The 23,929-nt window shown below is 44.0% G+C and overlaps 1 protein-coding gene across 2 annotated transcripts in view; it reads left to right on the forward strand.

Annotated features, from left to right (window-relative positions):
• Positions 1 to 540: 540 nt before the first annotated feature.
• SLC67A1 (solute carrier family 67 member 1) overlaps positions 541 to 23,929 on the forward strand; it is a 106,440-nt gene continuing 83,051 nt past the window's right edge. Inside the window, exons 1-6 of one of the 2 annotated variants that reach the window (XM_074956916.1) lie at positions 541 to 634; positions 760 to 818; positions 3,347 to 3,549; positions 7,252 to 7,349; positions 9,619 to 9,764; positions 13,010 to 13,142. In XM_074956916.1, coding sequence (XP_074813017.1) covers positions 600 to 634; positions 760 to 818; positions 3,347 to 3,549; positions 7,252 to 7,349; positions 9,619 to 9,764; positions 13,010 to 13,142 — 674 coding nt within the window. In that variant the 5' untranslated portion in view covers positions 541 to 599. Of the gene's footprint in view, positions 635 to 759; positions 819 to 878; positions 1,205 to 3,346; positions 3,550 to 7,251; positions 7,350 to 9,618; positions 9,765 to 13,009; positions 13,143 to 23,929 lie in introns of those variants that run through there. The other variant, XM_074956917.1, reaches the window with a different exon arrangement.

A 23,929-nucleotide genomic window follows, 5' to 3' on the forward strand; every position in this document is an offset into this window, starting at 1 on the left:
ACTCATCCAAAATTAGCAGTTTTGAATATTGAAAATCTTGGCCTCAGAGCTTAACTTTAGGTGTAACCTTTTCAGAGTCTTGTCCCTTCGGTACCTTGATCCACAGGCTAGACGCGAAAACTGGCCTCTCATCTCAGTTCCTTTCTTAGTGCCAGTAAACATCAGGTCAATCCAAAGTGCACATAGGGAGACTGCATACAGACTCCTTTTGGCAGTGCAGTATGGAGCACAGCTGTGGGAGGAGTAGTGGGGTGTGTGACCAAATTTCTTTGGTAGCCTTTACATAGACTGTTTTCAGCTCCAATTTAGACATGCTGATCAATCAACTCACTGAAGATTTTTAAGTGCAGGTCGGCAGCTTTTCCTGTCAGCAGTAAGTAATTACATGTTCTTTGTCTGGACTGGATTTCTGATGGTCTCAAAATCTCTAAGACAGACTTTTGTTGTTAATTTTACTCTTATATTGAGTGTTATAATTTGTTCACAGTCCCCTCTCCCATCATACTCTCAACCAGGAAGTTTGTTTTATGCTGTTTGCTGCTCTCTTCCAGGAAATTCAGCTGCTGAAGAACCCATTCTTTCATGCTCAGATGAGTTGAATGTTAGCACCAATCTTCCACAAAACTGTCAGCCTGTAAGTAATTTCCTCTTCTTCAATGACAAATGTGACCCTGGTTGTATAGGGGTTTGACTCTACTTGAGCACGGCGTTTACAATATCAGAGTCGATAACCATGTCTCTTCTCTGTTTTGCTTTCAGCTCTTCATGCTGCAGCTCATTTGGCAAAATATGGTGTTGCTCTGAACTCTCTGACTATGGTAACACCTCCCCCTGTAACATGAAACCTCTCTATTTATTTGTATTGTGGTAGTGTTGGCTAAGACCCTTGTCATGGGCCAGGGCCCCATTGTGCGAGGCTCTGTACAAATACAGAACAAAAGGATGGTCCCTGCTCCAAAGTGTTTACAATCTGCCTCCCCAACAGAGTTACAAGAACCATGACACCCTCTATGGAGCCAACCCTGCAAACACACACAGGTCATTTTACAGATGTGCCATTGTCACCGTTTATCATGAGTCTTGCAAAATTTGGTATTTTTCTTAGAGCCTCAGCTCCTGGAGTCAGGTAAATGAGGTCAATTTCCAGCCTTTATTGGAGGAAAAAAGCTACAAAGTGTGACCCTACAGGTTCAGAAATCAACAGGTAAATAAAAAGAGGACAAAATCTTACTGTTTTTAAAATTATACGATTTTTTTAAAGCCAATCTTCTGGGCTTTTGGGGACCTGACGGGTGAATTCTGATCACTTGGGGTTGGCAATCCTGGACTAGTTTCACTGACTTCGGTGTCAGTGAAGTCACATGTGAGTGTTTGCAGGCTGTGTGTTTGTGCAGCTCCTACCACAGCGGGGTCCTGGCTTGCTGCAGGATCACCAGCTGAAGTTCTATGGCCTCTGTGCTGTAGAAGGTCAGACTAGACCAGTGTTTCTTAAACTTTGGAAAACTTGAACCACCATCAGGAAAATGAAACCATTACCTGCCTTGCAATCTCCTCATGTGTTGTTAGTCCTCATCTCAATCTACGTGACTTCCACCTGGCCCCTTCAGCCAGTCCTTTATGCCACACCGGAGGGCTGCACCCCGCATTAAGGCTGGACTAGTAGATCACAGTGATCCCTTCTGGCCTTAACATTTATGAATACATCACTGATCCCAAATCTGGGCCTCTGGACCCCATGGTAATATAAATATTAAATAATAACAAGCACACATGGCATATGTCAATCTACTAACTGCCATAAATGGGCAAAGCCATGACTAAGTTAGTAAGAGAGCACCTGATCAGCCATTTGAAACCTTAAAAGCATGGAGTAAATGCACTTTCTCATTGGAGTCAAAGCTCTGAGTTGTTGGCTCGCTGTCTTCCCTCAAGATCACAGGTTGCCCTTTACGTTCCCTTTTAGAGCCCTAGGGTCCAGTTCCGCTTTAGGTGTAGCTGCAGATTACCTTCCATGTCTATGAGTGAGAGAGCAGGGGTTGGTCCAATGTCTGCACAGATCCATTAAAAGTAGCACAAAGACTCAGGGCTTGAATGTGATTCCACATCATGTTTCATTTTCCACTTTTTAAAATCAATACTAATCATGTTTATTTTGGCTTGCCATTTTTTGTTTTTTAAAAAGGCAGCACTTAGAGAAGCCAAAACGGTCAGCTGAAAAAAAGTGGTGACTCAACATACCAGGGGTGGGCAAGCTTTTTGGCCCGAGGGCCATATCTGGTTGGGGAAATTGCATGCAGGGCCATGAATGTAGGGCTGGGGCAGAGGAGGGGTGCGGGGTGTACGAGGGGGCTCAGGGAAGGGGGTTGGGGTGCAGGAAGGGGTGCGGAGTGCGGGAGGGGGCTCAGGGCAGGGGTGCAGGGAGGAATGCACAGGGGGGCTCAGGGCAGGGGGTTGAGGTGCAGGAGGGGTGCGGCAGGGGGTTGGGGTGCAGGAAGGTTCAGGGTGCGGGCTCTGGCCTGGCGCTGCTTACCTGAAGCAGCTCCAGGGTGGCAGTGGCGCGCACCGGGGCCAGGGCAGGCTCCCTGCCCGCCTGCCTGCCCTGGCCCCGCACCACTCCCGGAAGTGGCCGGCACCATGTCCCTGCGGCCCCTGGAGGAGGGAGGGCAGAGGGCGCCGTGCGCTGCCCTCGCCTGTGAGTACCTCCCCCAAAGCTCCCATTGGCCGCGGTTCCCTGTTCCCAGCCGGTGGGAGCTGCCGGGGGAGGTACCCACAGGCGAGGGCAGCGCACGAAGCCCTCTGCCCCCTCCCCCTTCCAGGGGCTGCAGGGATGTGGTGTCGGCCGCTTCCGGGCGCGGGGCCCATGGCACCACGGAGGCGGCAATCCCATGGGCCAGATCCAAAGCCCTGACGGGCCGGATCCAGCCCACGGGCTGTGGTTTGCCACCCCTGCAACATACCCTTAAGGTGTTGATGCAGTAACAATTACAAAGTGAGAGATTGTTGTGCTCTATAATTTTAGCCCTTTGGTACTGAGTTCAACTGCAGCTCTGCTGGGATTCTGAAGATGACCTTCTTCTTTAACACTACAACAGTTCTGTTTAATCCAATGGTTAAGTCTAGAACAAGAAACATGAATGAGATTCCTTGTCATTAAAGCGGTCCACTCTAATGCCGGGATCAAAGATAATACAGAAGGTCTCCATTTGTAAAAACGAAATAAAAGAAAAAGACTCAGCAAAACACAGTGACTCAGCAGCTTTCACGCCCTTAAGCCTCAAATTGCAAATGTGACTTTTGCACCTTGCATGTAAATGAGCTTATGTGCCTAGCTAAAAGTTCCTTTCAGGTTACATTTCAGCCTGGGCAGTGTGCATGAATGAAGGGGCCAGCTCTGGAGGAGAGAAACAGGAACTGATATTCAAGAGAGCGATCTTGCAGGACCAGAACAAGCCAGAAAATATGATCCAAAAGCAGCAAGTGATCCGGCTCACTTATCTGATCACAGCCATGGACCTAACCTGCTTGTTCATGCAGATTGGGATCATTCCAGTGAGTACCATTTGAGCCTGCTTTAATAGAGCAGACCACTTTCTTTCAATACAGACTATTCAGTTTTTCAACAACATTAGAGGAGACTTTCTACCAGGAAAGAGGGGAGAAAGTTTAGATCTGACTAGAAAGTCAGATGTAAGTGAATGTATTGGCCTATCACATGGCACTCCATGTACATTCGGTGAATAGATGCACATAACTAATGACAGGCAGACAGTACTTAATTTGTACCAGGGCTTGTCAGGCTGAGCCCCGGCACCTCTAGGCTTGGCAGTTCATATCCCCGGGACCTTTGGGCTTGCCGCATCAATTATGAAATTGCTTGAGCCCTGGCACTTCTTTCATTACCAATTAAGCACGGCAGGCAGATGATTATTTTTTATATTGCAGTAGTGGGAGGAGGCCTCTGTCGGACGTGTGCTGCATTATGCTGGGCCCTGTGCAAACACAAAGTGCAGTCCCTGCTCCAAAGAGTTTATAATCTAAAACACAAGCTGTAGTAGGTAGTGAACTAACAAGCAAGCATGGGGAGGGAGCATAGGGTAACAATAATAGAATATATTAGCATAGACTGCTTTGTGCACAGTACGTATGTGTAATAAGCCAATCAGGAGCCTGTAATCACAACGCGCCACTCGTCCAGTGGTTCTCGGGTGGCAGCTTTCTGTAGAAACCATGCAAGAGGTGAGTTTTAAGGAGGGATTTGAAGGTTGATAAAATAGTGGCTTTACAGATTTTGACAGGGCACTTTCCCCACATGTAAGAGGCTACGTGGTAGAGAGAGCAAAAGTGTTTGTGGAAGATTGCAACTGGCCCTGTTGTCCAAGTAGAGGTGGGGATGGAGGTTGCATTAAGACAATAGGACGGATTAGTTATGGTAGGGCTGAATTGTGAAGGTGTCTGCATGGAAGGCCAAGAAATCTGTGTTTGATGCAGTCCAGGAGGGGAAGTCAAGGGTGGGTCTCAAAAGTAGTGTTGGTGTGATCAGAGCAATGAGTCAAGAAGATGATCTCTGTAGCAGCAATTTCAATGGCCTAGAGGGCACAGAGTTGCAGATGCCAAAGCCAGATTGGAGGATGCTGCAGTAATCAAGTTTCAGGTCATTTTAAAAGGATATTATCAAGTAAAAATGTAGTTCCCACTCCACTCACAGCTCTGAGCTCTTCCTCTTATTTTTCTTGTCCTCATTTTTCTTCTCTCGCCTGCTATGAGAGCTCTCTCCCATCTCTGTGTCTCCAGAGACAATCCACTCTGTGCCCCCCTTTCATAAACCAATCCAACAGTGGCTGCTCTGTTGCATGGTCTCTTAGTGCTTGTCTGTGGGTGACTGATGTAATCACTCTGGGCTATGAGACTAAGTAAAACTAACTTTCCACACAGAAGGAATTCTGACTATTCACCAAGCTCTCTCCAATACAAAGATTAAACCCACAGAAATACCTATGCTAGATATATTATTTGCTTTACTCTTTCAGCGGCAGTATTCTCAAATACTGGTTGTAATAAATAGTGTGTAAAACTGTCCAGACAGTAAAATGTCTTGCATTTATAATGTCCCTCTAAATACCCAAGGATGGTGAACTCACATTGGAGTATTAAGGGTTGGCTGGCTACAAGTGTATAGGCTGGGCTACAAGAAAGAAGCTGTTTGCTGTAGTTTGAGTGATTTTCTACATATGTACATTTTTAGGCAAATTAATTTTATGCAGTGCACAGTATCACAGCATGAACAGTCCCAGGATACACCATATGGCAATGCAAGGTGGCTCTCTCATTTACAAAATGTGTTTAGTGTATTTAGTGGTAGTGAAAGTGTCAGAGTTACAGGGCTGGTGACTCTGTGCACAGGTGGTATTAAGTGCTTTGGAAGCTTCAAAATGTTACGTTTGCATTAAACATTACAAAGCAAAAGCCTGAGTCTGAGGCATCTGTCCTTTGGGCACAAGGTTTTTTAGGGTGCTTTTTTTAGGGTGCTTTGGGATGTGGAGGGGACTGGTAGTACAGATGCCATTTTGTTTATGTGATATTTGCTGTTAATGCAGCTTGCTTGATTAAATAGGGTGTCATGATGACATGATCCACAAGATCCTCCTGTGTGGTGCTCAGAGTGATGTGCACTTCATATCGAAAGGCAAACGAGGGGTAAAGTTAAATTATCCCCTTCAGCATTAGCTGAGTTGTTAAGAACTTCCTTGTCTGCCTCAAAATGCCAGTGTGAAAACAGAGAGACAAGGTGGGTGAGGTAATATATTTTTATTGGACCAACATCTGTTGGTGAGAGAGTCAAGCTTTCCAGCTACACAGAGCTCTTCTGCAGGTCTGGGAAAGGTACTCAACAGTGTCACAGCTAAATACAAGCTGAACAAAAAGAAAAGGAGTATTTGTGTCACCTTAGAGACTAAAAAATTTATTTGAGCATAAGCTTTTGTGAGCTACAGCTCACTTCATCGGCTGTAGCTCATGAAAGCTTATGCTCAAATAAATTTGTTAGTCTCTAAGGTGCCACAAGTCCTCCTTTTCTTTTTGCGGATACAAACTAACACAGCTGCTACTCTGAAACAAGCCAAACAGATTGTTTAGCATAAGTCGTTAACACATATTTCAAGGGACAATTCAAGGTGAAGTGACCCGTTAACGCCCCTGTAGTCAAGGGAGTTTGTGGGTTACAGATCGTTATTATTGGGGCATTTAGTGCACTGGGTGCACTTCATTTATGGCTTTTTACAGCAATGTGCATGAAACCAGGCAATCACTACACACTGAAAAATGATAAAAGACAAAAACACCCATATCCGCCATGGGGGAACATCCTCATCCTCAAAGGAAACCTTGTACAACACTGGGAGCTTAAATGTATAACTCTGTGCTAGACACTAAAAATCATGATCTTAATACAGGCACTGGATTTATGGCTTATTACAACAACTGATCCCCTCTCCCTTTTTGTCCTGTGACTATAGGGATTTTAACCGGCCACTTCACCTTGAATGGTCCATTAAAATATGTGCTAGCTACTTACGCTAAACCAGTGGTTCTCAAACTTTTGTACTGGTGACCCCTTTCACATAGCAAGCCTCTGAGTGTGGCCCCCACCCCTTTTAAATTAAAAACACTTTTTATATATTTAACACCATTATAAATGCTGGAGGCAAAGCGGGGTTTGGGGTGGAGGCTGACAGCTCACGACCCCCTACCCGTAATAACCTCGTGACCCCCAGTTTGAGAACCCCTGCGCTAAACTATCTGTTGGATCATGTATTTAGCTGTCACACTCTGAGTAGCTTTCCCAGCCCTGAAGAAGAGCTCTGTGTCGCTCAAAAGCTTCTCTCTCTCCCCAACAGAAGTTGGTCCAATAAAGATATCACCTCACTCACCTTATCTCTCTAATATCCTGACTCAGCTACAGCAACACTGCATGCAATGGTGTAAAAATAGAGAGCCAGGTCCACAGCTGATGTAAATTGGTGACTTCAGCGGAGCCCCGTTGATGTACGCTGGCTGATGATCCGGGCCAGAGACTTTTGATTTTTATCAAATAACCTTTATATTCCTCATGCTATATTGTATCTGTGGGCAAGCAATGTGATTTTATTTTGAACGGATGCACATGCTCACTTATTACTATAGTAGTCCTGTACTTACTAAGCTCTTTAACATTCAGAAATGTAACATACTTCACTTTTTCTCCGCTTTATTTAGTACTTGGCAAAGAGCCTGGGATTGGATTCAGTTGGATTTGGCTACCTCCAGACAACCTTTGGCGTTCTGCAACTTCTGGGAGGTCCTATTTTTGGAAGGTAAATAAGAACCATTCTTGTGAACCTTCCATTCCTGGGGAAGATCAGAGTTATTTATTTTTTTAAATAAATCTACTTCATTCCTCGTTCTGAATCTTGGGAAATATTTTAAGAAGCCATTTGGATTTACTAAACAGGCTACAGAGAAATAAATATTAATTAAAACTATTGTAACATATGAATGGCTTTTGTATTAGTTTTTTCTCTAAATTTGATTATTTGGATCCAGACAGTGTGCTTAGCCAAAACATTTAGTTTTGCAGAGCTTGCAATCTAATGCCTTAATCCTGCAATCATTTACGCATATAAGTAACTTTACGAACATGAGCAAGACTGGGAAACCCAGAAGATGAGTGTAACTTGGCCTTTTTTTTTTTTTTGGTTATTAACCAATGTTATTAATAAATCGTTCTAGTGGAAATCATAGAATTTCTGTGCCTGATTCGGATCTTATTTATACCGGCATTGCACTATGTCACAGCAAATGACTTCAGTGCAGTTGCTCCTGATTTACACTGGTGTCAGTGAGCTTAGAATCAGGAGGACTCTATATTTACAGTTCAAACAGCCCTAGCAAAAGGAAGGCGGGGGAAAGACTTGAGGATCTCCTGTGTTTCTGCCTCTGAGCAGTTGCAGGAAATTGCTGATATGGGATACGTACTCCTGCTCCAAAGAGAAGAGGAGATGGCCTTGAAAAACGTAATAGATATGGAGAATATACAGCAGATAATAGATTATCCTTGTTCAGAGATGCACAAAAGGAGAGGCAGAGTAGTCCAGTGGGTAGGGCACTGGACAGGGATGCAGGCGACTTGGGTTACATTCCTGTCTCTGCCACTGGTCTGTTCAGTGACCTTGGGAAGGTTGCTTTTCTGTGCCTCTGTTTCCTTTGCCAGCTCTCCAGGGCAGGGACTATCTCTTGCTTAGCACAGTAGGGCTAACAGGTGCTAATAGGAGAGAAATTATTATTACTAATAATAATAGTCAGTTTCCCTACCAATACAGCCCAGAAATGAATTCCTTCTTGTCCACAAGTCTGAGGTGGTGTTAGTGGCATAATTCAAGTGATTTTTTTTTCTATAAATGTACAAATTTATAGAAAATAATTCTGATCTGCATCTGTGAAAAGCGGGTCTTACTTCTGAAGCTCTGTTCTTTCTCTGTGGGTGGAATACCCACTCATAGCAATGAGAGATGCATGCAGGGATGAGGGGAACAAAATACAGGGGTCTAATTAGAATCAGATCCTTAACTGTTGTAAATCAAAGTAGCTGTGCTGTAAGCAAAATTTGCTGTGCAAATCTGAGATTGAAACTTCACCCAGGGTGATACTGTGAGAACTGTTTGTCCCAATGGGGAAGTAGATATATAAAGGGGAATGCCATATCTTAGCTAAAATGCAAAAATGAGGAAATAGAGATTCACAACAAATCCACTAACTGCATTTTTTTCAAACCTCAGAGTATGAGAATGAGTCAGTTTTCCATGTATCTGGATGACTTTGCTTAAAACTAATGTGAAGTTGCAAGCACTGAAGCTGCTAGATTTTTTTTTTTCTTTAAAAAAACTCCAGATCATCTCATGAACTGGTCTCCTGGCATTACAAACAGCAAAAACCCAAATTTACTGAGGGCTTGTCTACACACACAAGTTGCACTGGTTTAATGTAAATCAGTTTAAAATCATCTCTTAGTGAAATTGATGTGTCTTTTTTTTAGGCCACGCCTTACTTTATTCTCTGCTTCCTTAGTTTAACATAACTCATTTTTATGCCAGATCACAATTTTTTGATAACCATAGTAGAAAACCCAAACAAAATGAAGATTAATTGAATCTTTTAAACAGACAGCCTCGTAGGACCTAGCTTGTGGTGACTAGACTTATGTCTAGTCACCAATAACTGTTTCTACTGCACTCTCAGGCTTTGTCTAGACCAGGATTTAAAGGTGTGTGTGGTTAGATTTAAAACATTTTAACGCACATGTCTGAAAATGCTAGCACCAAATTTTAGAATGCATTAGGCACTATGTTAGCTGAAAGGGCGTAACACCACACTGCTAAATCCTAGTCCAGACAAAGCTTCAGACTTCTCACAGGGCCACATTTTTCAAGTGCTCAGCACCCACAATTGGGGCCAGGTTTTCAAAAGTGAAAAATCTGATCAATGTGGGTGGGTGGGATGACAGTATAGCGTTGCCAACCTGGATGTACTGTATTTACAATTGCTAAAAAGTTCCATTTCTAAAATGCTGCATAATTTATATGCTAGGTTTGCTGACCAGTATGGCACCCGAGCTGCATTAACTCTTTCGTATCTCTCTGGATCTGCCTTCTTTCTGCTACTGTCCATCTCCACCAGCGTCCCACTTCTCTTCCTGTCCAGAATTCCATCCGTGTTCATGCATGGGCTACCAGGTAATGACATGATAAGATGACCCGAACATTGGGCTCTGTATTTTCCAATCCATTTGTAGAGCCTGACCCTGCAATTCTTCCTCACATGAGTAGGTTAAAGTCAGTAGGACTAATAAGGGTTGCAGCATCAGTCTCTGAGTAGTTGTATTTTAACAACATGAGGCACCATGTTTAACGGTTACAGGAGGTTGTTGGGATGCCTGACAACGAAATTCTATTCCCAGCTCTGCCACTGATTTGCTGTGTGAGCTAGAGCAAGTCACTTATGTGATCGGGTGCCTGGGATAGACCACACTGAGAATGCCACACTCAGGGCAGACTGCAAGAAACAGGGCAGACAATCCTCAAAACTGGTGGTTTATTCTATAATTAGATTCTCCAAGGCAGTAACAAAAGAGCTTCTGCAGTACCACACTGGTTAACCAGAAGCCAAACACAGTTCCCTTTAGGCATTCCAGTCCTTGGCTCCCGTCCAGACAACCTAGTCTAATATAATGAAAGGTTATCGAAAACGAATTTCACCATGTGTGAGGTTCTTACTCATTCCAAAGGATGAGAGACATATCCCCAGGTCATTCTGAATCTCAGATCTTATCCAAATATCACATTGTCAGTAAACTAATTAAAGATTTATTCATAGAAGAAGAGAGTTATAAATGGTTAATAGATCACATACATACAAATGATTGCAAAGTCCTTATATCAGGTTTGTAGCCGTGATGGAATAGGCTGCTGGTTTGTAAAGTCTCTCTGGTAACATCCAAAAGATTGGAAGGTCCTCAGACCGCAGTTCAAGATGCTCTTTTTAGTTGTAAATCCACAGTCCAGAGAATTAGAGCAGGAAAGAGGCAACATGGAGGTCTCTCAGAGGTCTTTTATATCCTTTGCCATGTGCATGGAAATTTACTGTCCCAAACAAAGCCTACAGCCAAGTTCACAGAAAGTTACTGGCCCAAGATGGAGTCCAGGGTCATATGTCCTTACATGCTTTGCTGACTCACAGGGGCAGCCATTGCCCATATTCTTTCTGAGGCATCCACTGGAAAGGCTTACTGGGCAGGATAAATTTCTTCAATGGCCCGTTGTGAGCTGTGTGTCTTTAATGGCCCATCAACACATAGCTGTCTAGTCCTGATGCAAATCTATTTGGAGAGTGTCACCCAGGAACAACACACATGTTGGAGATACACATATATAGCCAATAGTCATAGCTTTAGATACAAAGATGATACATGCATATAAATAGGATAATCGTACTTAGTAAATCATAACTTTTTCCTTAACCCCATACTTTGTGCAAGATTTGTTGCAATTGTCTAACAGTAGTAACAACAATGATACAAATGGTCATCTTTCGTACACACAGCATCACAACTTAGTCTCTCTGTGCTTCAGCTTTCCCATTTGTAAAATGGAAGATGACAATGCTAACCTCCTGGCCTGGCCACACCACACCACACCACGGTGTTGTGAAGCTTAATTTGTTCATGTCTGTGAAGTGTTCTGAGGCCCTCATATGAAAGGTGCTCTAGAAGTGCAAAGCATAGTTTATTATTTTTACTTGGGCTTGAAAAGTTTCACTGATATCCACTTGCTTGAGCACTAAGCTACTTTACTATGCCCCCCCTCCCCCAGCCGTGGATCTTCGTTCCCCCCAATAAACCAATTCACCCCCAGCACCTCTCCTTGTGCAGCCGCCATTTCCGCTGCTTTCCTGAATGGATGCAAAGCTCTCTGCTTCCCAGCATTTTCATCCATCTGGGCCCTATTCTTTTAGATTTCCTCCCCCACCCCATGCTTTTTAAGGAGCCACAGCTCACAGGCTATTTTGCTCCATGCCCACCACTAATTCTGTTAAAAGCATCGCTCCTCCAGCTCACACCCTCTTAGAAAAAGAACTAGATGCCTGAGCTTCTCTGCTCCCTCCCAGCCTTCCTGTTAAAGGAACAGCCGCACTTGAGCAGCTCTGTTCCTTTCCTCCCCCTCTACCCCAGACAGGAGGTCAAAAGCTCCCTGGCCCCGCTCATTGCAACTTGCAGTGGGTGAGTGGGTTTTTCCATGCCCTGATTTTATGACAGAGGTAAGAGCTGTGTCTCTTTAGCAGACCAGAATTCATTCCAATGGAATAAACCGTATCAATAAAATAAACGGCATATGTCCTTCACTGCAGTGCAGCCATTTCAAATGTCTCAGCTGCGTTCACCGAAGCAAGAACTGTCCCAGAATAATTTTTTAGCAACATGCGGTCACACACGGCCTAGCAAATTGCACGTCAGCATTAGTGAGTACCTCAGACATGGCAAGCTGCATTACAGTGGCTTTCATTCGCACCATTCCATTCTGTTTTGCTCCAGCCATTTGCGTCCAGTAAAAACCATCAGGCCAGATGCTCAGCTGGTGTAAATCTGCGTTGCTGATGGAGTATCGCCAGTGGGGGTAACGAAGACCCACACCGTGTTCGTGTGGATTACACACAGCTGGTTTAAACCAACGGAGGTCTTCACCCCCATTAGCAGTTGGTCCACATAAGAGGTTCTGAGTCTTTTCCTTCTCCTGACTACTGGACTCTGGGCTGAACCCACAAAAGGTTTTAAGTGCTTAAGGGTATGTCTACACTACAATTAAAAACCCAAGGCTGGCCCATGCCAGCTGACTCGGGCTGCGGGGCTATTTAATTGCAGGGTAGATGTCCAGGCTCGGGCTGGAGTCTGGGCTCTAGGACCCTGCGATGTGGGAGGGTCCCAAAGCTCAGGCTCTGAGCCAGAAGTGAGCTGTAGCTCACGAAAGCTCGTGCTCAAATAAACTGGTTAGTCTCTAAGGTGCCACAAGTACTCCTTTTCTTTTTTCTTTTTACGAATACAGACTAACACGGCTGTTACTCTGAAACCAATTTTTACACTGCAATTAAACAGCCTGTGAGCCCAAGTCAGCCAGCATGGTCCAGCCACAGCTGTTTAACTGCAGTGTAGACATAGCCTAAGTCTCTTTGTTGATCTGGCCCTCAGGCCTTAAGCACAAATAGTAGAAGTTTGTGCTTTTAGATGAAGAGGTCCTGGGGTCAGTTCCCATTCAGTGGGGCATTGCATGAGGATCTGGCTCAGTGTTACAAGGCCTGACCTCTGGGAAAGCTCTGTCATTTGCATTTGTGCATGGTCACCTCAAGGAATAGATTTATCATTCAGACACCAGAATACGTTTCTTTTAGTTCAGTGTTTCTTATTAAGTTTCTTCAAATATCTGTGTAGGTGCTCAGATGGTCATTACAGATCTGACTACTCATGCTGAGCGTGCAGATGCATTAGGGAAGCTTGGACTTTGCTTTGGAATAGGAGTAATCATTGGATCATCTCTGGGTGGGACACTCAGCACAAAATTTGGGTAAGTGGTTGAGTTGTTTTTTACTTCTGTCATGCAGTTATAACAATTCATTCAGCTGCTGAGGGGTATTTTGTTCTCCCCTCATTTGATAATGTACAAACATATAACTCTTTCCTTATTCTTTGGGTGCAATTTTCAGCTGCCGCTGCCTGATCTTGGGGCCAAATCAGCCCCTGGCACCAGTTAGAGCAGCCACAGGGTTTCTCTAACTTGCACTGGCTAGAATGGTCCTGTATTTCACTGGTCAGGGATCAGCAGAAGGCAGTACACTCCAAATCTGCCTGCTGCCTATCGTAGAATGCTTTCCATGCCCAATGGCCCCTGTACCAAGGGTCGGGAAGGGTTGGCAGCTCTGCACCACTCCAGGATAACCCTGTGCTGGGGAAATACTCAGCCCCTTTGTGCAGCCCTGGTGGCACAAAATATCTTAAGGGCCAAGGATCAATCACTTTTGTCATCCACTGTGGGTCACTATTCCTTGTTTTAAATAAGCCTAGTTGTAAATCCCCGTTTCTGCAAGCTGGGCTAATATCCATGTCTCAGTTGCTTTAGAAGCAGCAATTATTAAAAAGTTAGTTAAAAGCTACAAGCAATCCTAGTCCAGGTTCTTGGCTTGACCCCCTAACTCCCTAAGCCCTCCCCTGAGGGCTATGTGCATTGTGGAGCAACTTTACCAGTGTATTAAGTGCTATTTAAAAATGGTGTTGGTATAGCTTTAAATCTCAAGCAGGGTGAGGCTCACAAAATCACAACATTCTTAGAGGGACGCTTAATGTAATGTGGGACCTTAGGGAGGAGAGCAGAGCTTAAGAGGGCCTGGAGAGGGGGAGTGCGACAAATGAGGCAGTCTGCCCCCTCCAAAACAAGGATGAGTGAGTGTAACCCAAACTTGTCAAGTCTGATCATTCCCAGGGCTCCATCTAGAGCTTCGGGTAAACCCACTAGGCATCTTTAAAAGCGTGTCTGCACTTGCTGCTATAGAAAACCTTGATTTTTTTTTTAACAAGTTTGATAGTCTCCATTCAGTCAGGACCATCACGATCATCTAGTCTGACCTCCTGCACATCGCAGGCAACAGAACCTTGCCCACCCACTTCTGTAATAGATCCCTGTATGTCCTTCGGAATTAAGCACCTAAATATGTTTGAAGATCTGGGCCTTAGTCTCTCTGGGCCTCAGTTCCTGCATCTGTAAAATGGGGTTCATAGTCCCTCCCTGTTTCACAGGGGTGTTGTGAGGATAAATACACCAGTGATTGTGAGGTACTCAAATGATATGATAATGGGAGCCAGATAAGTACCAAAGATAGCTAGATAGTCTTCCAAGTGAGAAAATCCTTCTGGATCTATACTTGCATTCTCCTCCCGGTATAGCAGCCAGCACCGTTTTTCCTCAGCATTGTCCTCCTCCACAGTCACAAAAAAGAAAAAGGCCTGTATTTGATAAGGCCTCAGACTCTTACCCTTCGCAGCATGCTTTGTTAAAAGAGGTTGACAGGCAGGCCTCCCTTCTCCCACTGTTTCACTGGAGCAAATTATCTGTGCATCAGTGGTGTGAGTTCAGTCCCCAGATAAGAACCAACTTCTTGATCTTTTCCACAGAGCAGACTGCTCTAGTCTGATAACACTAGGGAGGTGAGAGGTGACTCATCTTTCTCTCAGGAGGCAGAATGACCCAAGTTCCCATGATTCTTCCACATGTATTCTTAAATATTTTATGTGGCGAAAGAGTTAACAGTAGTTGAGAATTCTTGCTACTAGAAGAAATCAAAATTGCTAATAAGTCTTTCGCAAAAAGAAAAGGAGGACTTGTGGCACCTTAGAGACTAACAAATTTATATGAGCATAAGCTTTCGTGAGCTATAGCTCACTGCATCGGATACATTCAGTGGAAATGGAAATCGGATACATTCAGTGGGGAGATTTATATACACAGAGAACATGAAACAATGGGTGTTACCATACACACTGTAAGGAGATCACTTGAGGTGAGCTATTACCAGCAGGAGAGCGGGGGGGGGGGGGGGGGGGGACGGGGACTTTTTGTCGTGATAATCAAGGTGGGCCATTTCCAGCAGTTGACAAGAACGTCTAAGGAACAGTGGGGAGTGGGCGGGGGAATAAACATGGGGAAATAGCTTTACTTTGTGTAATGACGCATCCACTCCCAGTTTCTATTCAAGCCTAAGTTACTTATATCCAGTTTGCAAATTAATTCCAATTCAGCAGTCTCTCATTGGAGTCTGTTTTTGAAGTTTTTTTGTTGAAGAATTGCAACTTTTAGGTCTGTAATCGAGTGACCAAAGAGATCGAAGTGTTCTCCAACTGGTTTTTGAATGTTATAATTCTTGACATCTGATTTGTGTCCATTTATTCTTTTACGTAGAGACTGTCCAGTTTGACCAATGTACATGGCAGAGGGGCATTGCTGGCACATGATGGCGTATATCACATTGGTAGATGTGCAGGTGAACGAGCCTCTGATAGTGTGGCTGATGTGATTAGGCCCTATAATGGTGTCCCCTGAATAGATATGTGGACACAGTTGGCAACGGGCTTTGTTGCAAGGATAGGTTCCTGGGTTAGTGGTTCTGTTGTGTGGTTGCTGGTGAGTATTTGCTTCAGGTTGGGGGGATGTCTGTAAGCAAGGACTGGCTAGTCTCCCAAGATCTGTGAGAGTGATGGATCGTCCTTCAGGATAGGTTGTAGATCCTTGATGATGCACTGGAGAGGTTTTAGTTGGGGGCAGAAGGTGGTGGCTAGTGGCGTTCTGTTATTTTCTTTGTTGGGCCTGTCCTGTAGTAGGTGACTTCTGGGTACTCTTCTGGCTCTGTCAATCTGTTTCTTCACTTCAGCAGGTGGGTATTGTAGTTGTAAGAACGCTTGATAGAGATCTTGTAGGTGTTTGTCTCTGTCTGAGAGGTTGGAGCAAATGCGGTTGTATCGTAGAGCTTGGCTGTAGAGAATGGATCGTGTGGTGTGATCTGGATGAAAGCTGGAGGCATGTAGGTAGGAATAGCGGTCAGTAGGTTTCCAGTATAGGGTGGTGTTTATGTGACCATCACTTATTAGCACCATAGTGTCCAGGAAGTGGATCTGTTGTGTGGACTGGTCCAGGCTGAGGTTGATGGTGGGATGGAAATTGTTGCAATCATGGTGGAATTCCTCAATGGCTTCTTTTCCATGGGTCCAGATGATGAAGATGTCATCAATGTAGCGCGAGTAGGGGCGTTAGGGGACGAGAGCTGAGGAAGTATTGTTCTAAGTCAGCCATAAAAATGTTGGCATACTGTGGGGCCATGCGGGTACCCATAGCAGTGCCGCTGATTTGAAGGTATACATTGTCCCCAAATGTGAAATAGTTATGGGTGAGGACAAAGTCACAAAGTTCAGCCACCAGGTTTGCCGTGACATTATCGGGGATACTGTTCCTGACAGCTTGTAGTCCATCTTTGTGTGGAATGTTGGTGTAGAGGGCTTCTACATCCATAGTGGCCAGGATGGTGTTTTCAGCAAGATCACCGATGGATTGTAGTTTCCTCAGGAAGTCAGTGGTGTCTCGAAGATAGCTGGGAGTGCTGGTAGCGTAGGGCCTGAGGAGGGAGTCTACATAGCCAGACAATCCTGCTGTCAGGGTGCCAATGCCTGAGATGATGGGGTGCCCAGGATTTCCAGGTTTATGGATCTTGGGTAGCAGATAGAATACCCCTAGTCAGGGTTCCAGGGGTGTGTCTGTGTGGATTTGTTCTTCTGCTTTTTCAGGGAGTTTCTTGAGCAAATGCTGTAGTTTCTTTTGGTAACCCTCAGTGGGATCAGAGGGTAATGGCTTGTAGAAAGTGGTGTTGGAGAGCTGCCTAGCAGCCTCTTGTTCATATTCCGACCTATTCATGATGACGACAGCACCTCCTTTGTCAGCCTTTTTGATTATGATGTCAGAGTTCTTTCTGAGGCTGTGGATGGCATTGTGTTCCGCACAGCTGAGATTATGGGTCAAGTGATGCTGCTTTTCTACAATTTCAGCCCGTGCACGTCGGCGGAAGCACTCTATGTGGAAGTCCAGTCTGCTGTTTCGACCTTCAGGAGGAGTCCATCCAGAATCCTTCTTTTTGTAGTCTTGGTAGGAAGGTCTCTGTGGGTTAGTATGTTGTTCAGAGGTGTGTTGGAAATATTCCTTGAGTCGGAGATGTCGAAAATAGGATTCTAGGACCACAGAACTGTGTCATGTTCGTGGGGGTGGAGGGGAAGAAGGAGAGGCCCCGAGATAGGACAGCTGCTTCTGCTGGGCTGAGAGTATAGTTGGATAGATTAACAATATTGCTGGGTGGGTTGAAGGAACCATTGCTGTGGCCCCTTGTGGCATGTAGTAGTTTAGAAAGTTTAGTGTCCTTTTTCTTTTGTAGAGAAGCAAAGTGTGTGTTGTAAATGGCTTGTCTAGTTTTTGTAAAGTCCAGCCACGAGGAAGTTTGTGTGGAAGGTTGGTTTTTTATGAGAGTATCCAGTTTTGAGAGCTCATGCTTAATCTTTCCCTGTTTGCTGTAGAGGATGTTGATCAGGTGGTTCCGCAGTTTCTTTGAGAGCGTGTGGCACAAGCTGTCAGCATAGTCTGTGTGGTATGTAGATTGTAAGTCTTTGTCCACTTGATGCCACTGTTGACCTGCAGTCATTCTTCTCATGCTGTAGTAGTTGGGTTCCATACATGACAGTTATAATCTCTGTTCATATTGTTTGGTTTTATTTTGATGAATCTGGGCACCATTTACTTAATTAAACATTTAAGCAATTTAATTAAAAATTCCATTTTCATGAACTTTGTGATTCTTCAGGATATTACTGAGGCAAATAGCTTAGAAAGATGCACGAAAGGTTTGACATTGATTTGAGTGGGAGCCATATCTACAGTTACACTAAATCCACTACGAGGGCTGGAAATCCCTTTTCTTCAGAGCACTGAGGGGCTGATTAAATTCTCACTGAAGCCAGTGGAAGGATGGCCACTGATTTCAATCGGCATTGGATCAGGCCCTTAATAATCAACATCTGAAGTCAGGAAAATCTTTTCCCAGTAGTATAGCACTGCAAAACAATGTGCACTCTAATATGCTTCCCAGTGTCAAAGACTGGATACTCTACATGGGCCATGACCAGTTCTGGTATTGAAAATCCTATTTTTTGTCTACCTTCCTTTGGTTTGTGTTATGCTTCCATTTGTCTGCAGTTGGCACGGTACTATGAATTACTTTTGACCTTGATAATATATGTAGGATGACAAAGCAGTAGAAAACATCATGTTTGATATTCTATGGTACGGTGAAACTGCTGCTAAAATCTCTATTCTGTATCTACATATTGGTAGCATTCATTTCATTTAAATGGCACAGTCAATCAGTGGAACTCGTTGCTAGGGGATGTTGTGAAGGCCAAAATTATAATTGCGCTCAAAAAAGAATTGGATAAGTTCATGAAGGATAGGTCCATCAATGGGAATTAGCCAAGATGGTCAGGGATACAACCCCATGCTCTGAATGTCCCTAAGCCTCTGACTGCCAGATACTTGGACTGGACAACAGGGGATGGATCACTCAGTAATTGCCCTATTCTGTTTGTTCACTCTGACGCATCTGACAGCCACCGTCAGAAGACAGGATACTGGGCTAGATGGAGGGTCTGACCCAGTATGGCCGTTCTTATGTTAAATGGCTTTGAAAAGAACCTCAGTTGTGGCTTTTGCATCCTTACAACTTCAACCCTTCAACTTCTTAATTCTTTGTGGTCTTTGCCTATAATTCAGTTCTACGTATTTGAAGCTATGATTTAGTATGATCCATTGTTCAGCAGTTATACAGTTCAATTAAATGAAAATTGGGAAAACCTCTAATTCAGGGGTTGTCTGGATCTGAAAGGGCAAATAGTTGTCACTGGATATGGATGTGTGATACTCTTGCATGCTCATAAGTGGACTTTCTCACGCAGTGTGGTCAGTTTGTCTTTTCACAAGCATTAATTGCCAAAAAGCAAAAATTGTCGTAGATTGTCTGCTTTAATCATAGTTGTAGGTCATGTGCACTTATATAAACAGAATGACAAATTTGGATGGAACCTTCCTTTAGGGGAAATTGGCAGGATTGTGGGTTTTTCATTTTCCTTTGGGTATCTCTCAGCCCATTGTTTTCATGTCATTGCAAGTGTGTATCTGGGGACATTGCTGGACTTATTTAACTAGATACCTGTGTGGCTCCCAGCACTTACTATACAAGCACCTTTCCATCTTGTGCTTCAATACCACTTTTTGTCTGTTTGTCAAAAGAAGTTTTCATATCTACGATGCTTTTCATTCAGCACTGTCAGCCCTGGTTTGAAAATGTCCCCTAACAATATACCAGCTACTAGTCCACATATTACAGTACAGAAGAGGTGTACTTTAAAAGGGAAGGGATTGGAACACACTTTTGCCATACAATGTTTTGCTGGTAATGCACACTAGAGGGCACCAATGTTTTGAAAAGATTGCTGGAATGCTCTGCTCTCTTGCCAATATGGGATGTCTTGAAAGGGCTGACTTCCAGGGTTTTCTGCTCTGACTTCAGACTCCCCATCCCTTTTGGATTCTGAGAGGAAAATTCTGTGATGCCTGTCCCTACTATTTGCTGTCATGTGTTGCCTGGGTTAGACTGTCTTCTCTGCTCATTTTGCTCACAATTCGAAGATTTGAATCTTCAAGGGCAAGACTTTAAAAAGCAACATTTTTCAGGTCTTGGGTGCCCAACTTGAGACACTTTAAAGGGGCCTGATGTGCAGAGGACAGGTGCTCAGCACTGTCTGAATAGCAGGCCTCTGAAATGTGTCTCATGTTGGTCACCCAGAATCACTAGTCACTTTGGAAAATCCTTGGCCCTTATTTTTTGAAAACTTTGGACTTATCTACACATGGTTATATCTGATTAACTTCCCCTGGTTAACTCCATGGGTGGACACTCTTATTCAGGAATACAAGTGCTCCCAGAGCAACACAGTGGCCCAAAGGGCTAAAGTAATCCTTGGATGTATAAACAAGGGACTCTTGTCTCTTGAGTAGGAGTGAAGGGGTTATTTTACCTCTATATTTGGCACGGGTGTGACCGCTGCTGAATACTGTATCCAGTTCTGGTGTCCACAGTTTAAGAAGTATGTTGAAAAATTGGAGAAGGTTCCCGAGAAGAGCCACAAGAATGATAAAAGGATTGGAAAACATGCTTTATAGTGATAGACGCAAAGTGCTCAATCTCTATGTATCATAACAAAGAGAATGTTAAGGGTTGACTTGATTACAGTACCTACGTGGGGAACAAATATTCAATAATGGGCCCGTCAGCCTAGGAGTTCGAGGTTTAACAAGATCCAGTGTCTGGAAGTTGAAGTGAAACAAATTCAGACTGGAAATAAGGTATACATTTGTAACCGTGAGGGTAATTTAACCATTGGAACAATTTAATAAGGGTTGTAGTGGATTCTCCATCACTGGCAATTTTTAAATCAAGACTGGGTGTTTTTCCAGAAGAGATTCTGTAGTTCAAACAGGAATTATTTTGGGGGAAGTCCTAAATTCTGTGTTATACAGGAGGTCAGACTGGATGATCACAATGGTCCCTTCTGGCCTTAGAATCTATTAATCTAGAGGGAGTTAATAAGGAATAATTCCATGTGTAGACAAGCCCTTACACTAGCAAAGGTGAACTGGAGCCAGTTCTGGTAAAATCACTCCTCTTTGATTTCAGCTCTTATGGAAATCTCTTGAAGTTGTTGTTTCACCTCTATCCTATGGAGGGCAGCTTTGGCTAATAAGTCTGTCTTGGTAGCTGGCTGCTCCTTGGCATCTATGTGGGAAACATACTAGCAAGAACCTTATCCAAGGCCATAGGGTCCGTGACACTAGGAATAATAGTCTGATTTTTAAACAACAGGTTTAGTGCCGGAGAAATGTGCTGAGAGACTGCCCTCTTATTTATTCACAGGCTAGCTACATCACAGGCTATAAGCATGAAGTATAAACTTTCCCACCCTGTGCCTCAATCCTGACCCAGATTTGTGCTCTAAAGATGAGAGAGTAGTCCTGCCTCTATGCTAATTCAATCATTGTCCCTGCAGCTGAGGTAGACGACAATTGCTAACTGTGGTGGTAAATTTTGCAATGTGAACACTTGTCCAGTAGCAACTGAACGAAGACCACCAAACAGCCTTCTAAAAATCACTACAGACCTCGGCTGTATTTCAGCCATCATCTTTGAGGTGCAAGGCTCCATGTCCCTTTACAAATAACACAGCCATCCATTACCATGGAAATACATCAGTACAATTAAATCCCACCAGCTGGTTCCTAACCATACCCCGAACCTCTTCACGCCTTGCTCTGGCAGTGAGGCTGTGACATATGCTAAGCAGTTCTAGTACACTGTGTCCTCCTAACATTCCGCGTTGGTAAGAGAAGGCTCCAGTTGTATTTTTATTGGCATAATCACTTAAGCTTTCACAAGCTTCATTTTTTAGAGAAAAATGGACACAGTCCCCTTGCCATTAAGGAAAGTGCTTTGTTGTGATATCACAGAAGAAGAATGTAACTGGAGTTTTCTGCATTTCCCTCCCCAAAGCTTGCCAATGTTCTCTTTTTGCTGTTTACAATATTATTCATATTTTTGGTGGTTAAATATTTGTGTGCTAGGGAGGGAGATGGAAATAATTGGCCCTATTCCGCAACTCGTATAATCTGGGGTAGGTCCAGTGTAATCAATGCTGAGGATCTAGTCCATTATGCTTTATACTCCTATAGCAACTTCAGTCTGTGCTTCTCAAAGCACTTTACAAACTTTAATCAATTTATCCTCGCAACACCCCTCTGAGATAGGGAAATACTTTATCCCCATTTTGCAGATGGGGAAGTGGTAGCACAGAGAAGCTGAGTGACTTGTTCAAAGTCTCACAGGGAGCTTGAGGCAGGGTCCCGCTTCCTGACCACCACCCCAAGTCCTAAACTGGAGTCAGAAGCCCTGTGTCTGCTCCTCTGCAAAATGCTAAATTTGTTTGCTTATCACCTAAACTGCATGAAGCTGTAGCCAAGGAGCTGTGATGGTTAGAACTGGTGGTGGCTTTCCAGTGTCATCTGGATGAATCTCTTGTCACTTAAGGGATCTGCTACTGTATCACTTTGCTGGGGATTCTCACCCCACAGCACAGCCCTTCCCACCCACCTGCATACAAACAATATACAAACAGGTGAAGCGTGGCTGCCGTTTAGCAGCAGCCAACAATGCTGTACAACAGTTTGCAACAGGAACTGAAGAATGTTCTACCACTGGAAACATGGGACAGGACAGGGGTTGCTTTTAGAAGGTAATCACCCAAATGAAACGTTAGCTAAAAGACAGTGGTCTTTAAAACAGTGACTTGGGAAGGCCAGACCCTCAGCTGGTATAAATCAGCACAGCTTCTTTGGAGCTAGGAAGATTTACACCAGCTGAGGGTTTGGGCCAGGTTCTTTAATTATGATGAGCAGTCGAGCTTTACGTTCCTCAGAATTGTTTCATTTTTGTGTATTGTTTTTTGCTAAAGTCTTTTTCTGTTCATCTACCAACTAAATTAGAACTGAGTAAAACCAGGATATAAATGCCTAGATGGAACAGGGCAGGTTGGTTGCATAATATTTTGTTTCAGGGCTATTGAGTTAGTATGAAGGAATGAGGTGGGAATGGTTTCCAAAGGTGGAATGATGAGCCTGGGTAGTGCAATTACATGGACTTCATCCCTTCTTCTGAGTCTGTAATTCATGGCGACCAGTCTCTCTTTTAACAAGATCATAATGAAACCTTTGCTTCATGACCCTGCATTTGTCTGCTTTTTACGGAGAGGGAGAGGTTTCTTAATCTTAGTGACTTGTTTTTAGACATAAATGTCTTGGAACAATTATTCTGTTGAATTCAGGATGTTCCTAGCCAAACCCCCTTGGTCTCTTATTAAATGTTATTGCAGTGGGGTTTTGGCTTTTTTTTTTTTTTTGCCAAGCTATTCTTCTTCTTCCTCAAGGGGGAAAGAAGGAGGTTGTTTGCCTGCAGTAGAGAATCATATTTCTTTCCCGTAACGCAGCTGAACAATGTTCCTATGGGGAATTTTGTGGAATTTCTCATTGCTTCTCGCTTGTGCGGGAGGAATGGAAAGTCTGTGGGTGGTTTAAAGAGTTGAAGATGGGAACCAAGAATTGAACATGGCAAAGGGTCATGGGCCTGCACTCTATTTCTAGACAATAGTGGCCATTCTGGCAGTTGGAATCTCTCTTGCTCACTTCCAATAGGAACCCTGGTATTTCTCAGCCTGGGATGATGATGTTGATTAGCCGAGCAGCTTGCGTTGGTGACAACTGGCACAAACATTCCTTTGTTCTTTGTCAAGCAACTTTGGAGGGTGAGTTCCTTGTGGCTGATGTCCAGTCTGCCAATAAATTGTATTGTACTGGCATCTCAGCGCAGGCTTGTCATAGTAGTTCCTGCTCCTTGCCACTGCACAGGAAAGGGGGAGTGAATAATGGGCTGTTTTGTCAAGTGGAACTATGATTGGAGTTGAAATAGAGACGCCCTTGGAGCTGAATTAACTCTTCAGAGACTGCAAACGCATGCAGTCTCTCCTCCACAGCATTTATTTGGCTGGCAATCAGGGCAAACCAGGATCCTAAGGGTTAAAGCAATTTGCACCAAAGTGCAAATCTCTCTCCCCCCTCTGTTCATTTTGCATGGTGATGATTTGAATTTTAGAGGCTGTGGTCTCAAT

Source organism: Natator depressus, chromosome 6 (assembly GCF_965152275.1).
Source record: "Natator depressus isolate rNatDep1 chromosome 6, rNatDep2.hap1, whole genome shotgun sequence".
NCBI lineage: Eukaryota > Metazoa > Chordata > Testudines > Cheloniidae > Natator > Natator depressus.